A 16,554-nucleotide genomic window follows, 5' to 3' on the forward strand; every position below is an offset into this window, starting at 1 on the left:
ATACGTAACGCACGTATGATATTGCAATTATGTATTGAATTGCATTATTATTATTATTATTAGTAACGATCCTAGCATTAAATTATATAAAAATAATTTTCGTTGCCATGGACGCGTTTTGAACTCACAACCCTTGCATTACTGATCCATCATCTTACCGTTTAGCTACCGTTTAGCTGACGAATACAACTGTTTCTTTGGCAGTAATGAAAAAGACCTGTAACGCTATCTATTTGTTATGTTTGAAAATGCTTTACTATCATAGATCCATCTAGCGGTAACAGCTTAAACTACGTGGTCATTTGTTAAGTTTGAATAAGTGAAATTTAATTTTAATGGCCATATATGATTTGATGTTATGAACTACAGAAACACACTTGTATTATTGATTGATATCCCTTTGTTAAAAATTGAAGAGACCATACATTCTTATTTCGAGACAGCTAAGTTGAAATTTATAAACTTCCATATGATTTTATGTATTACGCCTAGAAATGCACATGAATAGGTGTAACTAATAATTATTTTAGATTATAAGACACTGGACGTATTTTAAATTGATTACGTATTAATGAATAATATTTGAGGTACAATACTAATATTGTGGAAGGCATATGGCATTTAGTATTGTTATGTTTTATGATATTACTAGTTAAAATTTCAATTTGGCTTTATGGACCAGGGCAAGCACACTATTATGGGAAGGGGGCATATATACTATACAGACATTTGTCTGGCCCAAGAAAAAATTTATTTAGGACATAAAAATGTTTTACATTTTGACCGAGTGCCCCACCATGAATTTAACCCAGGACCCCTTGCATTGAAGGCAAGAACGTTAATGAGTATTTTCCATAGCGATTAAATTATACGTCCCACTATAAAATATTTGAGCAATTGTCCATTTTGAAAATTGAACATTACTTTTAAATAAATGAGCCCCCGTGGATTTGACTTGTTTGAGTTTAAACAAAGAGGCTATATAAGACATAAACCTGTTAATGGAAACTTTGAGACGTAGGCTATCGATTAAGTTTGAATTGGTTTTGAGTTTACCACCAATGCTATATGAGACGCGGACCTACTGATTAACATACAATATGAACTTCAGCAGGGAATTGAATTTGGGTTTCCACATTAAATATGTATATGATTGTGAATTTAGCGCTTTTTTAACATCATGGCTATTTGAGACATAAACCTACAGCTTAATGTAGGCCCGAACCATATGACCTGCATTGTGAATTGAACTCGAATCACCCATGCCAAAAGGGTGTACGCTAATTGCTTACCAATGGAGAACTATTGAGAATATTTTAACATGGACTTACAGAGAATTACATATGTTTCCACAAGGTGTACATTTTTTTATTGAAACAGATTAAATATATTTTAGTGATTGAATTGTAATAATGAAAATTGAATTATAAACTTGCCCTATTAAAGAAGAAAATATTGTTTTATTTATTGGATATCTTCATTGAAACAAGTGTTTCAAGACAAAAAGCACTCGGTGACTTCACGGACAGCAGATGAAATCATTTAGATTATGAGTCACGAGTTAAAGGAAGTAAAACCAACGCCAGACCACGTTTATCTTATTTATGTAAACTATGTTTTAGCTCCGCTTCAGCATGGAGGAAATTTCCCATTGCATACGGAAAACAACTGAATGACCTCATCGGTGTTGCCAAATTGTCATTTAATTGTTTGGTTTTGATGAGTGAAGACCATAGCCTACTTAGGATGAGTAAGAAGATCGAGGTCACTAAAATAATTCATTTTGGCAACGTTTGCACATGTGACAATGAGGAAGCATGACTGCATCATCTTTTCCCCTCTTTGAGGGAGGGCATAATATGCATAAACTTTTAGTACAACGATATTCTGCCCTCTTTTGAATCAAGATTTTGCAGAGGGAACATCAGAAGATTTTAACTGGTGATTTTGTTAATGTGTAGTGTGAATAGTGCATCTCGTTAATATTTGTACGCTGATTTACGATCGTATTGGTAAGTTTAATTTGATTTTTATTTTATATTTAAACAATTTTAGATGCATTATTGAAAGTATGCGTTTTATTTGGAGTAAATTTGAATAATAATAATATAGACACGTATATTATTTGTTTTAATCTAGATATGTATTCATAAATATTATTGAATGTGCTGTGTTTAATAGACAGAATTGGATGTTATTATTTTAGACAGAGTTGAGTTGAATTTCAGTTTAATATACTGTTTATCATTGAGACTTATGATTCTTTTGCTTAACATTAAATGTGGAAATATAGAAGTTAGCGTTGGGAATGTAACAAGGGGTCTATAATGTAATTGATTGTAAATTTAGAGCTATTTTTAACCAAGGCTATTTGAGACATGAACTTATAGATTAATGTAAGCCACATAAACTGGAGGAATTGACCGGGTTTTTTTTACACCACCACCTAGCCACGGAAGAGCTTTAATTACTAAAAAATAAAATTTAACGGTAGCTTAATGGATATGAATTTAGATTTTAGGCTTTCCTTTTAATTGGAAGAAGCGGGCTAAACCTTGGCATTTGTTTGTTGTAAAATCGTGGAAAACTGTGGCTAGGGTTATACACTTTTCAACCGGGAATTGAACACGTAGCTTATAGGTGACGTGTACGTATTTTAGGCAGAGTGGGGAAATATATTTACTTTTGGGCAGTTTTATGAAATAGTATTACATATTTTAATGTTTCCATAAGTATTAAAAGAAGAAAGCTTATTATTGACTGGATTACATCACGAATTGAACCAGTAGTTTTAATTAAAAACGAATTTGGTTGATGAGAATGAACGATGCTTTATTGCAGATAGATTTAATACGGATAGCTTGGGAAGGTAGAATTAGAGAAAATTAGATTTTGTGATGTTACATTATTTAAAATGTGAATCTATTAAATTATTGTAGTACAGTAGGATTTATACAGAAATTATAGGCCACATGATTTCATATACCTAGTTGAAACAGCATATGTTTATTAGTATTAATTTTGCGGGTATGAAACAAAACAGTATTATATTTGTGGGGCATTATTTTGACTTACATAGCTAGAGCAGTTAGACAAAGCATGGCTTGTGAACAACGCGTTTACTGCCACCTATGAACTAAAGTAAGAACTAAGTGTAGAAAACAGTTACAAGACCTCCGTAAAGTTTGTTTTAATTCGGAGAAACCATAAAGGATTTTACATTTTACGTAGTGGTAGGATTACGTTTAAATTAATACGTTTTATTGTAATATTGCGAACAGAGCGATGGCTAATTAAATCAATTACTTTAGCAAGAAATAGGTTTCTATGGATTTTTTTGGTAGCTATAACTTGTTCCGGCGTTCATCGCCTATGACAGATTTTAAGAACAATTTGAATTTGAGTTTTAAGTGATGATAGGCGTAGATTTGTTTTAGGACATTTCAGTTTTTATGGAGTTTTGCTAGTTTCAGAAAATTACCGTATATTGAACCTAGCATGTAGACAATTTCTTTAAGGGAACTGGATCAATTTTAGTTTAATAAAAATATTATGCCGTGAACACGGATTGCTGAATATTGCTTTTGCTTGCGAAAAAACTTCGCAATAGAGATAAGATTTTAGCTTATTGTGACAATTGTATTTTGAGTTTAATGACTTGTATTAGTAGAGAACTTCTTACTAGCTAATTAATTTGTACCTTTTTGTGTTTTAGTTTATTCCAAGAGCATACTAATTATTTACAGAAACAAAATTTTATAGGAACTGTTAAGTTTGATGAAATGAAAATATGGGTGGGAGAATTCATGGAGAAGCATAGCTTCTTAAAGAAACTAGTAATTATTTTATGACCTGTGGAACCTTAGATTATGTTTAACGTAGAATATTTGGTATTAAGTTATAAAGAATGTGATGAGAACACGCTTAATATAATGAATAATAAGATGAACTAAGACTTAAATTATTGCTTTAAAAACAAAACCTACAGGGTTCTACAGTTTTGTATAGGATTAATGTTTATTTGTAACACCACTTTTGTCCGTAAGAACAATTTGAATTGATTTAGGAGTCAGATTTGAAATCGTCCTAGTGGTAAGGATAGCTTGTTTATTGGATATATTGGAATGCAATTGTAGCGAGTTTCAGTGGTGAACGCTTTGCCCTGCCCTAAAGTATAAATTTGAACTTTCCTTGGTAAAACCGCACGTTATTTTAGTATTTAATACGTTTCTTGTAGTAGTTCTAATTAATTTTACGGAATTTAGGTTCTGAATGTTCGTTGAGATACTTGCTTTGAAGATGGGATTTCATTGCCAAGATCTTAACTTCCTTGTAATAAATTAGTTGAACAAATTCTGATTTATTACAGGTACTTGTACAAATTATGGTTTTACTCATAATTATTTGAGCATAATGCAAACTGTTTTGAACGAACAAAATATATTTTGCCATTGCATGTTGGTAGACATTTTGTACAAATAAATAAACTAGGGCAAACACACTTATTAATTCTTTCATACATTTTAAAAATTAGTTGGAACGGTAAAATTATTTCTTGTTTGTCATAGAAATTAAATGTACTACCACGTTGAAAGCAAAAAATATAATTTGCCTAGCATACTGAAATGTTGAACTTTGATACAAACACGTGCTATCTGGGAAAGCGTAAAATTGTGATCGCGTTGTTTCGTGGCTTAGTAAGTAAAGCGCTGGACTCATGCATTTAAGGTAGCGCGTTCGATCCTTGGTCAGGCTGTAATAAGAATTTTTTTCTGTTGCTTAATCACTTCATTAGAAGTTCGGTGTTAATTATTTGCTTGCTTGCGTTATTTATAACACTTGTTGTTAAAATTTGTATTCTCCTAATAAATTAGTCGGAGTAAATTGTATTTGCGAACTTGAAAAATAAATTGTTTGTTGTGCAATTTTAATTGCTACGCTTTTTGTAGAAGCTCGGAATAAGCATAGCTTGTGAACCTACAAATAATTCCATGGATAGATAATTTAAAGATTGGAAATTGAGTTGAGATTGTAAAAGTTTTTTTTTTACGAAAGACACGATAAACCTAATGACAGAAATAAATCACAAGGAATTTTGGAAGAAAGTTTGCAGCATTTATAAACTTAATTGAAAAATGGAATAAAACAGTAAATGATCACTGTGGTTATGAGAGTCGGATTCTAGGTTAGGAACATCCACATTGCACGTTTTGGACCCTATAGTTATATTTGTCAAAATTTTGAGAGTAGATAAGAAAAAAGCAATTTACTATTGTATTTAAAATAAATGTAGAACTTGCATACGTTGATACAATTAGGCGGAACACATTTGACTCAGCATGCTTCCTTCCAAAGTGACATTTGTATATTTTGATGTAGTAAGTAAGACGTTTGCCTCATACACTTGTGGTCCCCGGTTCAATCATGAACTAACCAATTTTACGTGCTACGCTTATTTTTATATTCTTCTTTTCTATGAAAAGTTGTAAATTATTTATTGAATTTTATCTTTTAATCCCACACATGTATATCGTGTTCAAACAGTATATGTGAACATATTTTTTGAGCTTCATTAAAAGCTTCGTGTTAAAATAAAGTGTGAACCTACAAATAATTTCGTGATAGGGACGGTGCAAGATAAGAAAGAAAGAGTGGTGGGGCGGTTTACTGGTTTGTTGTAAAATTAGTTAAGCGAGTACAGTTACATGGATACTACACAGTACGTGGGAGGGTGCCCTATAAGTATATCTGTGAATAATATCAGGACAGATTTATCCTAGGAGGTTAGGCAATAAGGTGCGACATTGTTGTAGTGTTGGAATGCATACCATTATAGAACTAAGGGGCAATTCTTACTTTTATACTTTCATAATAAAATAGTCGGAACAACTTATGTTTATTTTAGTTTGGTGTTAATTATTTGTTCGTTCGTGTTATTTATAATAACACTCGTTGTTAAAATGTGTGTGTGTGTGTAACTGAGCAACTGAGTGAAAATGAAATCATTAAGTCCCATGGTTATGCCGGTTAGGCTAAATATGTGAGCTAAAATAAGCTCTTAAAGGTATATAGGAAGTAGGAGGAGAACCCCGAGGAAACGGTGTTTGTCCACCACAATTTATAAAAAATAAATCCAAACTTAACGTTTGTCATGAAAATGTTGAAATAATTGGTGCGAAAAGCCCCATGCACCAGAGGTGAACGCTTTACCACTGCGCCCATGAGTGAGTGAGTGAGTGTGTGAGTAAGTGAGTGACTGAGTGAGTAAATAAATGTAAGTAAGTAAGTAAGTGAGTGAATTATAAAAATACTAAATAAAATTAACAGAAACAAAATACATGTTTTAGACTTAGAATACAGAATAAAATAAGTTTGTTTGATTTAATCCTCATGCCACGATGTTTTGTTTATGCACAAGTTTTAACATTTTGATGCTTTTTTTCTAACCATGTATAGTTTAACTGCAATTGAACCGTACTCTTTTATACATATTAGGCTCCAATATTTCTTTTATCATGGTTTCCTTATTGTTTGTTTCAGAGACTTTTTATTAGTATTCCTTGAACTGTTATTGGTTTCCATTTTATCTTACATTTTTAATACTTGATAGAATATGAAACAATTAGCATTTCGTTTTACCTAGTACCATTTACACAACTAATTCTTTTCTCTGTCTTTCCCCTACTCTGTTGCCCTCTCTCCCCCTGTTTTCCTTTGTCTCTTTCCGCCTACTTTGTTTCTTTTCACCTACTCCCATCTACATAACTATACCTTTTTTTCTCTCTCTCCCTGTTTTTCCTCTGTCTCTCCGCCTACTTTGTTTCTCTCTTTCTTTTCACCTACTCCCATCTACATAACTATACCTTTTCTCACTCTCTCTCACTGTTTTCCTCTGTCTCTCCGCCTACTTTGTTTCTTTTCACCTACTCCCATCTACATAACTATACCTTTTCTCTCTCCCTCTCTCTTCCTGTTTTCCTCTGTCTCTCCGCCTCTTTGTTTCTCTTCACCTACTCCCATCTACATAACTCTACCTTTTCTCTCTCCCTCTCTCTTCCTGTTTTCCTCTGTCTCTCCGCCTACTTTGTTTCTTCCTTTTCACCTACTTCCATCTACATAACTATACCTTTTCTCTCTCTCTCCCTGTTTTCCTGTCTCTGCGCCTACTTTGTTTCTTTTCACTTACTCCCATCTACATAACTATACCTTTTCTCTCTCCCTGTTTTTCCTCTGTCTCTCCGCCTACTTTGTTTCTTTTCACTTACTCCCGTCTATATAACTATACCTTTTCTCTCTCCGTTTTCCTCTGTCTCTCCGAATACTTTGTTTCTTTTCACCTACTCTCATCTACATAACTATACATTTTCTCTCTCTCCCTGTTTTCCTCTGTCTCTCCGAATACTTTGTTTCTCTCTTTCTTTTTAAATACTGCCATCTACATAACTATACCTTTTTCTCTCTCCCTCCCTGTTTTTCCTCAATCTCTCCCCCTACTTTGTTTCTCTCTCTTTCCACCTACTGCCATCTACACAACTGTATCCTCTTTCTTTTTTCCTCTTTGACAATTAAACTATTTGTCTTTTGTTTTCCTCTATTTATTTGCTTTATTACCTTCTAAACCTAACCTAACCAAAGTTTACTTTGTATTTGTCTTTTGGCTTTTTTCTGGATGGTAGTATTTCTTTTTCTTTGCTTTTTCTCTATTTGATTAACTTCTAAATCTAACCTAACTATGGTCTGTTTCCTTTCTTTTTTATGTGGCTTTTTGCTCTTGTTCATTCTTCACCAGTTGTAGTATTTCCTCTCTACTTCTCCGTCGCTTGTAGTATTCCATCTTTTCCTGGGTACCTATTCTCATCTGTATTTTTTTCTTCATTGTTCTTTACCTCTGCCATACACAAATACCTTTCCTATTTTTATAGCTCCCTGGCTATTTGTTCTGTGTGCTATGTATGTTCTCTAATTACCTTTTGCTTTTTATTTTGTAACTTTAATTGGATCATATTTCGCCTTATATTCAATCGCTTCATTAGAAGCTCATTGTTAATTATTTGTATTTTCCTAATATTTTAATGGCTCCCTTGCTAAGCAACTTATTTTTACGGATCGCATGCTCCTAAGAACAGCTAAGCTAACTTAACCATACTCTGTATTTCTTTATGTCTCATGGTAGTTGGAGTCTCTTTTGTTTTGCTTTTCTTTGTTTTTTTGGATGTACTCCTATGCCTTTGTACTAAGACATTATGTTCCTGTTTAGTTGTACATATATTATTCAGCATGCTTCTACGAAACTGCACATATTATATTAGATCTCTCCCATACTAGTCTTGGATATTTACATATGGCTTTTACTAGACTTGTTGCTAAATGTCCATTCTTTAGCCTGCTGCTTGAAAAATTTCTGTTAATAGATTTAATATACGTAACACGAGAATCATCTTAAGGTGGGTCAATATTATCTAAGGATCAATATAAATATATACATGCTATATTCATATAAGGTAATCTATACTATATATTGTAACCATATAAGAATCTATACTAGATATATATACATATAAGAATCTATGCTAGATATATATATAGTGTATACATATAAGACTTTATAGTAGATACATACATACTGCGTATATACATATAAGAATCTATAGTAGATACTATATTCATATAAGGTAATCTATGCTATATAGTGTAACCATATAAGAATTTATGGTAGATATATACATAGTGTATACATATAAGACTTTATAGTACATATTATATACATATAAAAATCTATAGTAGATACTATATTCATATAAGGTATTCTATGATATATAGTGTAACCATATAAGATATTCTATAGGAAATATATATGCATATAAGAAGCTATGATATATATATATATATATATAAGAATTTATAGTAGATGCTATATTCATATAAGGTATTCTATGCTATATAGTGTATGCATATTAGAATTTATGGTAGTTATATATATACATATAAGACTTTATAGTACGTATTATATACATATAAGAATTTATAGTAGATGCTATATTCATATAAGGTATTCTATACTATATAGTGTATGCATATAAGATATTCTAAAGTAAATATATACATATTGTAAAAACAATCTATAGTGTATACGAATCTAATACAAATTATGTTATGTTTTAGGTTATCCATTGGTGTGGTCGATTCAAGAACGTACTACCAGAAGTATCAGAGGTAGTACCAAAGGTATTTTTTCTTTACCAATTTGTCATAAATTACTCAAATAGAGCAACATTGTTGCAATGTAATAATTAATTCATATAATTTACAATATTACTTTTAGAATTGAACTGTTGCAATTATTTTATTTGTTCCTTTGTTTTACAAAACTCTGATTACGTATTGGATCGTTTGCTGTGCAAACTCGTTGTTAAAATGGAAAGTTGTAAATTATTTATTGAATCGTTTGGTGTGGAAACTCCTTGTTAACTTTAATTCAATTGATTGCTAAGCAAGCTTAAAGCACTTACAGTGCGATTATTTTATTCGTTCGTTTTATTTTATTTTATTGGTTCATTTGCTTAGCAAATTCAAAAGAGAAACTATGTTTCGAAAATACTAACTAAGCTCATTTTTAAAATTAGAAAGTCGTAAGAACAGCTATGCTGTAAATAAATCGTATCTTATTTTTAAACTCTTCTAATTTTTTAATAGTTCCCTTGCTAAGCAAGCTCAGACCAGCTACACTGAGAACTTGTAAATAATTTGTTCAATCACTTCAATAGAAGTTCCCTGTTAACTTTAGTTGAATCGTATGCTAAAGTATACTCTGTAGAACACCTATGGTGTTATCATTTTATTCGTTCGTTTGTTTCACAAACTCTTAAGAAACTTTGTTTGAAGTAGTAAAAGATTGTCTTATTGTTTTAGGATACTCCAGCAGATCAATTGGACTTCTCTCTTTTGGACCTTTGAAGAAATTGAAATTAAAAAACCTGCAGGTATCCTGTAAGTATGCAACCAATATTAATTCCATTACATATGTTTCTTGAAATAATCTTTAATTTGTTCAGCAACTTTGTTTGATCATTTTATTAGAAGCTCAGAACACTTACAGTGTGAACCTACAAATAATTTGTTGGATCGTATCTTTTTTATTCTCTCGTTTGTTACACAAACTCGTTTGCTGTGCAAGCTCTTTATTTATTTATTTAGCCTTTCGTAATAAATTACTCGAACAATTCGTGTGAGCATACTAAGGACGTTTGAACAATATGTGAGTGTACTAATTATTTGTATTCTCCTTAGTCGGAGCAACTTATTTTACGGATCATTTCAATTTTTTTATCAATTTGCTTGTTTAAGCTCTGCTTTTTTTTGTTATTTCGTTTTTTATTAAAACTCAGCTTATGTATTGTTTCGTGTTATTTAAAATAACACTCAGTTAAAATAGTTTGTGATTATATTAAAACTAGTTTGAAAATTGAACAAATTTATTTGTGATTATTTTATTTGTTTGTGTTATTTTATTTTAATTCTTTCGCTTCAGTAGGAACACGAGATGAGTGTGAACTTATTAAAATTCATTAGAAGTTCGGTGTTAATTATTTATTGGTTCGTTTCCATTAAAGAAAACTCAGAGAACACTATGTGAAAACAGATAGAGTTCCAAATTAATAAAAAAGCTCATTGTTAAACTGAAAGTTGATAAAAAATGATTACTAAATAGCTTACTGTGCATTAATTTTGTAACAAAATGAGAAATATAGATTGAAATTGTATACTAATAAATGTTTATATGGTTTCAGTGTTGACAGCGGCATACAAGTGCACCGAAAATTAATACAACGTGTCCTGTTAGATCTGTTGACATCTAACCAGCGGTGGTAAGTGTTGCAAACTTTAAAATATTTAGTTCAAAGAGTATATGAACATTAAATAATTAAAATTTTAACTTAATGAAACTACAATATTAAATTTTACATAACGAAAGAAATACTGACAAATAATTTTGACTAAGCTAACGTTACATGTGCGCAATGAACAATTCAAATTATATCTAAACTTATATTTTCATTTCAAACATTTAATTTTTTAAAATTACATTTTGCATTAACATTTTTATTTTGCAACTAAAGAGTTTCATGTAAACATATAATGAATTACATTTTACAATAAAAGTTTCATGTAAAAATTACATTTTTACTTTTGCATTTTTTTAAATTTACACTTTTCATTTTTTACGTTTGCATTTTACAATAGAAGTTTCATGTAAAACTTGAATTTCTAATTTACATTTTACTTTTACATTTTTTAATTTACACTTTGTATTTTCAATTTTACATTTCACTTTGTATTTTTATTTTACAATCAAAGAGTTTCATGTAAACATATAAAGAATTGCATTGTAAGAATTTAATGTCACTTGAAAAATAGACATTAACGTTTACAGTTAAAGTAGAAAAATAAAATTAATTAAACTTTCATTAGTAGTGCATTATAAAAATAATTACAATAAAACAAAGTTTACAAATTGAATAGTCACAAAAATATTTATTGGTTATATTAGTTTTCTTTGTTAATACAGTTCATTGAATACTGTAGAACATTTATCAAATTAATTATTTTAACTGTTTTTTTGTTTGTTAATTTAATGTTTTTTAGCCGTACACCTTTGAAATTTAGTAATTGATCTTTTAAATAATTATGCTTTTTCTTAACCTTATTTATTTTAATTCTTGCTATTTCTATTTAATAAATTTTCTCTGCTGATTGATGTTTAACTATAATTTGTTCATATACTAACTAATAGAGCTTAACTAATAGAGCTTTCATTCTAACCATATGTAATTTTTCTTAACTACAATTTGTAACAATTAAGTATTTCAATACTCTTTTGAATAAACTGTAATAATTAAGTATCTTTTAAAATCTAATACTGTTACTTTTTAATAATTTGGTGAATTAAATATAGTTTTGCTGTTGTGACTCAGAAACTGATCTAAACCGTTTTTTTCTAACATTTTTTATTTTTATTTATTTTTTGTTGTTTACTATGCTATTTTTTCATTAAATTGCGTTTACTACTATTATGTTGTTCGTATTGCTAATGTTATTTTGAAATGATTTTTATTCTTTAAAATGTTTGCATCATAGATGTTCTTTCAAATATGAAAATATTAATGTTCGTGAAAATTAAATATTCGTCTAAGATTGCAAAACTTCAAGAATGTCACATGATTTTAAATTATACCTGTTGCAGAAGAGTAGTATAGAAAATATTTTCATGTCGTTTGGGTTTGAGATTTTCTTTGTTTAATGCATCTGGTTACGAGATTACATTTTTCCGAAAGTATAAATAGCACGTAATAAACTGCGTATATTCACTTTAGAAGAAGTACTGCTAGAGTAAAGACGTTTCTACTTGTACTTTTCGGGAAATTGTTATCGGAAACTATAATTAGATTTGCTGGTCCTAAACTATTGTAGAATAAACATTTATCCATATTTCGGTAAACACTTAGTGGAGTATATCATAGTCATAGTTACCTTTGGAAAACTTCGCATGGAATTCTGGGATTTTTCCATATCTGTGTCTATATAAGAGCGGGAAAAGCTCGCGGCGGTCAGTATAGCAGAAGAATTTGTACGGTGAATACGTCTCTTCATGCTGTTAACGGAAAGTGTTGTTAACTGATACATTTAAACAGTATCTTTGAGAAAATACATAGTAAATTATAATTCGTGTGGAATTTTGGAAATTTACATTATTTGCATGTATATATGAAGCTCAAAATCGTTAATTGGTTATTCTACAGATAGCAGTTCCATCGTGTGGACGTGTTCTTTTGAATACAAAATAGAGGAATAAGGATATTAGGAAAAGTAGAGTCCATTGAACAATAGGAAACCATTTCGATATAATTACTCGTGGAGGTAACATCGCTCCGCTGGTTCTAAGTTAGAAGATTTTTGGAAGTGGCCGTGATCAAAGGAATAGTATTTATAAGATTTTACGTGAAAACATAGTTCAGTTTGTTTTTGTACTTTGAGGTGTAATCTTCATTTTTAAGAAAGATATTGGATTTACTGTTGACAGTCATATTTGAAGAATTTTATTTTGGGTGAGGACAAAATAGTAATTCGATTTCGGTACAAATTTGTGATTGCAGATGGCACATATGGAATTAATTAAGGAAGCTGAAGAGCTTATTGATTTGCTTCATCGATTTGGATATGCTGCCCCCGAAGTAGTATATTATACCTGGAAGCGTTTGGTAGATACTTATCATTCCAAGGGTGTACGTGTACCCAATGAAAAATATTATCAAATGTTAACAGCATTATTAAAACATTTTGAAGAAAGACAGGGTGTAATTTTGGAGGGATGCATATCAGCTGCCGATATCACTGATCTATATCGGACAGGGTTCTTTCAAGTAGGTGAAATAAAAAAGCAGGCTTGTAAAAAGCTCAACCAGTTGATATCATCTGGTAAAACAAATGGCTTGTCTGATGAGATCGCTCGCGAGCTATTAGGTAAACCTCTGAACTTACCAGGACCAAGCTCTGAGAGTTCCGGGAAACCTGTGAACTTACCAGGACCAAGTTCTATAAGTTCCGGGAAAGTACCTAATGCAATGATTGGTATGGGTACGCCACAATTTGTAATTGTAGGTAAAAGTCAACGTCATTATGCATATTATGGCATTAAGGGGAGGGAAATAAGTATTAAATGCACAACCGAAAATGAAATAAAAAACCCTGAATCCTATATCCGGGCATTATTTGAATTGTAATAAATCAAGCACTAAGTGATGTTGATGAAAATGCCCGGGTAGGAATGAGAATTGAGAGCTCAGCTTCAAAGCTGAACAAGCCTCTGTATGTCTCGTGGAGACGTAAATCGGAATTGAACTCGGAGGTCCTCTTCTCCGTGATAGAGAACACCCTCAATTCCAATGAGGATTATCTATTTGGAGGTAATGTGACTTTTAAGGTCCATTATGTTAACCTTCGCAAAGGAAGAGGTAAGAATCGAACCCAAACTAATCAGAAATATCTTCCATTAACAGAGTTTTTGGATGAAAAAGTAGTTCCCATGGAGAAGGACGTGTACTGCTTCCCCAAGAGTGTAATTCTGGGGATGGCAAGGGCCGATCAAAATCGTTCACAGTTTTGTAAATTAAAAAAATAATCCAAAACGCTTACTTAAAAAAGCTGATATTTTGTGCAATGATTTGGGGATTGAGGTTGAAAAAATAATGGATGTACATTGGAAGACGCTAAAAAGATACAAAACCATCTTGCACCCAACTATCAAATCATTGTATATGAAAGGAACCTTGAAACGCGTGAATTTAATGTGATATATCCAGGAATTAAAGGTGGTAAACAAATATTCATATTGTATGAAGATGGACATTATCAACTTATTTCTAGTGTGCTAAAACTATTGGGGAAAAGAGGATATTGTAAATCATGTTTAAAGGGCTACGATAATGAGGGAATTTATCACAAGTGTGATCTTAAATGTAGATTTTGCGAACACTATCATGAAACAAATAATGATGACATTAAGTGTGAGTGTAATGATTGTCATAGGTTATTTCCAACGAGTGAGTGTTATGATAATCACAAAACTGTAAATAAAGGAGGCAAGAGTATATGTGATTATGTGAAGGTGTGTAACGATTGTGATGTCATGTTTGATTTACGTCGTAGGAAATCTGAAGACAAATGTGATGAACGTTTATGTAAATCATGCTATATGCATGTGGAACGGGTCATATTTGTTATGTTCAGAACCAGCGCCTTACCAGGGTTGATAAATATTTGTACATTGTGTTTGATGTAGAGACTATGCTGCTAGATACAAATACTGAGGGAGAGCAGGAACATGTTCTTTCTTTAGTATGTTTAATGACTGTTTGTTACGCATGCAAGGGTAAATCATTGGATGATTCATGTCATGTATGTGGGGATGAAAATGGAAATCGCGAGTTTTCTTTCAAGAGCATTGATGAGTTTATTAGTTATGCACTAAAGGTTCATTGTGCTTTTGAAAAAACTATTCTGCTTTCGCATAATGGATCGAAATTTGACATGTTCTTCGCTATTAGGAGTCTCATTAAATCTCAGCATCTTTCTCCATCAGTTACAATGATAGGACAAAAAATTATTGAGTTGCGGATCGGGAATAGGCTTGTTTTCAGGGATACCTATCTTTATATGGGAGTCCGGCTGTCTGACTTAACCAAAACTTTAGGCCTTTTGACCTACTTACTGTCAGCGCAATATGAGGTGCAAACAGTGTCACACATTGGTGAACGTCATCTCATTATCACATATAAAGACATCGAAAATGAAAACAGGCCGTGGAAATTTTCGAATGTCGTGCTTGCTGCGTTTATTACATCTTGGGCAAGGCTAAAACTCTATGATCTCTTGACGGCTGTAGGGCCTGAAGCCGTATTATATTGTGACACGGACAGTATTATGTATGTTCAAAGACGAAATGATAAGCCCAAGCTTACCATTGGTTCCTACTTGGGTGAGCTAACTGACGAAATACCAAATGGGTGGGAAATTGATATGTTTATAGGTTTGGGACCTAAAAATTATGCGTATAGGTTAAAGGAAATTGGGACGGGAAAAATAAATTATGTTTATAAAATTAGGGGAATCACATTAGATAGTAGAACTCGGGAAAAATCACGTTTAATCACTTTTTTGATTTAGTCCGCGGAAAAATTGAAAAAAAGGAGTTAAACAATCCAGGTAGGATAGTTCGTAAGAGAGGGTTTATCATTGTATCTCGACCAGAGACAAAAACACATCGACAAGTCAATAACAAAAGACGTAGACTTAACCCGACTGATAAAACAGATTACACAAGCATACCGTATGGATATAGATGTTCTAGTCTTGTCCTGTGATGAGTGAATGGTTGAATGTATATGTGCATTTTGTAAATATTCCCAGTGCATTTATATTTTATATAATTTATCAATGATATGAATGAAGGGAAATAAATATGGCAATCATACATTGCGCTCCTCCTGGATATACCATATTAGATTTTACAGTATAAGATTTCTTTCTATAACTCAGAAGTTCTACTTATATCACCTACACAATATACCTAAGCTGCATCCTACCTTTATTTTGTAAATAGCCTATTATATATTGTAAATAAATTTTTCATATATTATATAAATTTTGTAAATAGACTTTTCATATATTGTTAATAGATTTTTCATATTGCAAATAGTTTTTATATATTATAAAATTTTAATATTGTAAATAGTTTTTCTCATAATGTAAATAGTTTTTTCTATATTGTAAACAGCTTTTCATATAATGTAAATAGTATATTTCAAATATTAAATTATTTTTATTAATCAAGTACAAACAATCAATAGAACATACTATATATCATTATATTCAAACACTTGTTATATATTTTACAATTTTTATTTTTATTATATATCTACTATTTAAATTTTTTATATATTTTACATTTTTAATTTTTATTATATATTTTACATTTTCATTTTATTATATTTACAATTT

General features: G+C 31.1%; 1 protein-coding gene across 4 annotated transcripts; it reads left to right on the forward strand.

Annotated features, from left to right (window-relative positions):
* Positions 1-1,906: 1,906 nt before the first annotated feature.
* Positions 1,907-16,325, forward strand: LOC145671921 (uncharacterized). Of its 4 annotated transcripts, none has more exons than XM_081741126.1 (5): positions 1,907-2,012; positions 9,163-9,225; positions 9,910-9,987; positions 10,788-10,865; positions 12,798-16,325. In XM_081741126.1, the coding sequence occupies exon 5, from the start codon at positions 14,743-14,745 to the stop codon at positions 15,718-15,720; it is 978 nt and encodes a 325-aa protein (XP_081597252.1). In that variant the 5' UTR covers positions 1,907-2,012; positions 9,163-9,225; positions 9,910-9,987; positions 10,788-10,865; positions 12,798-14,742; the 3' UTR covers positions 15,721-16,325. The 4 variants fall into 2 exon arrangements, with proteins under 4 accessions (XP_081597252.1, XP_081597254.1, XP_081597253.1 ...); XM_081741127.1 differs by having other exon boundaries at positions 13,152-16,325.
* The last annotated feature ends 229 nt before the right edge of the window (positions 16,326-16,554 follow it).

The sequence above is a fragment of the Thermobia domestica genome, chromosome 15, assembly GCF_964235325.1.
Source record: "Thermobia domestica chromosome 15, izTheDome1.hap1.1, whole genome shotgun sequence".
In the NCBI taxonomy this organism is placed as follows: Eukaryota; Metazoa; Arthropoda; class Insecta; order Zygentoma; family Lepismatidae; genus Thermobia; species Thermobia domestica.

Coding starts and splice junctions, on each gene's coding strand:
- LOC145671921 (XM_081741126.1), top strand. CDS start 14,743: ATGCTATATGCATGTGGAACGGGTCATATTTGTTATGTTCAGAACCAG.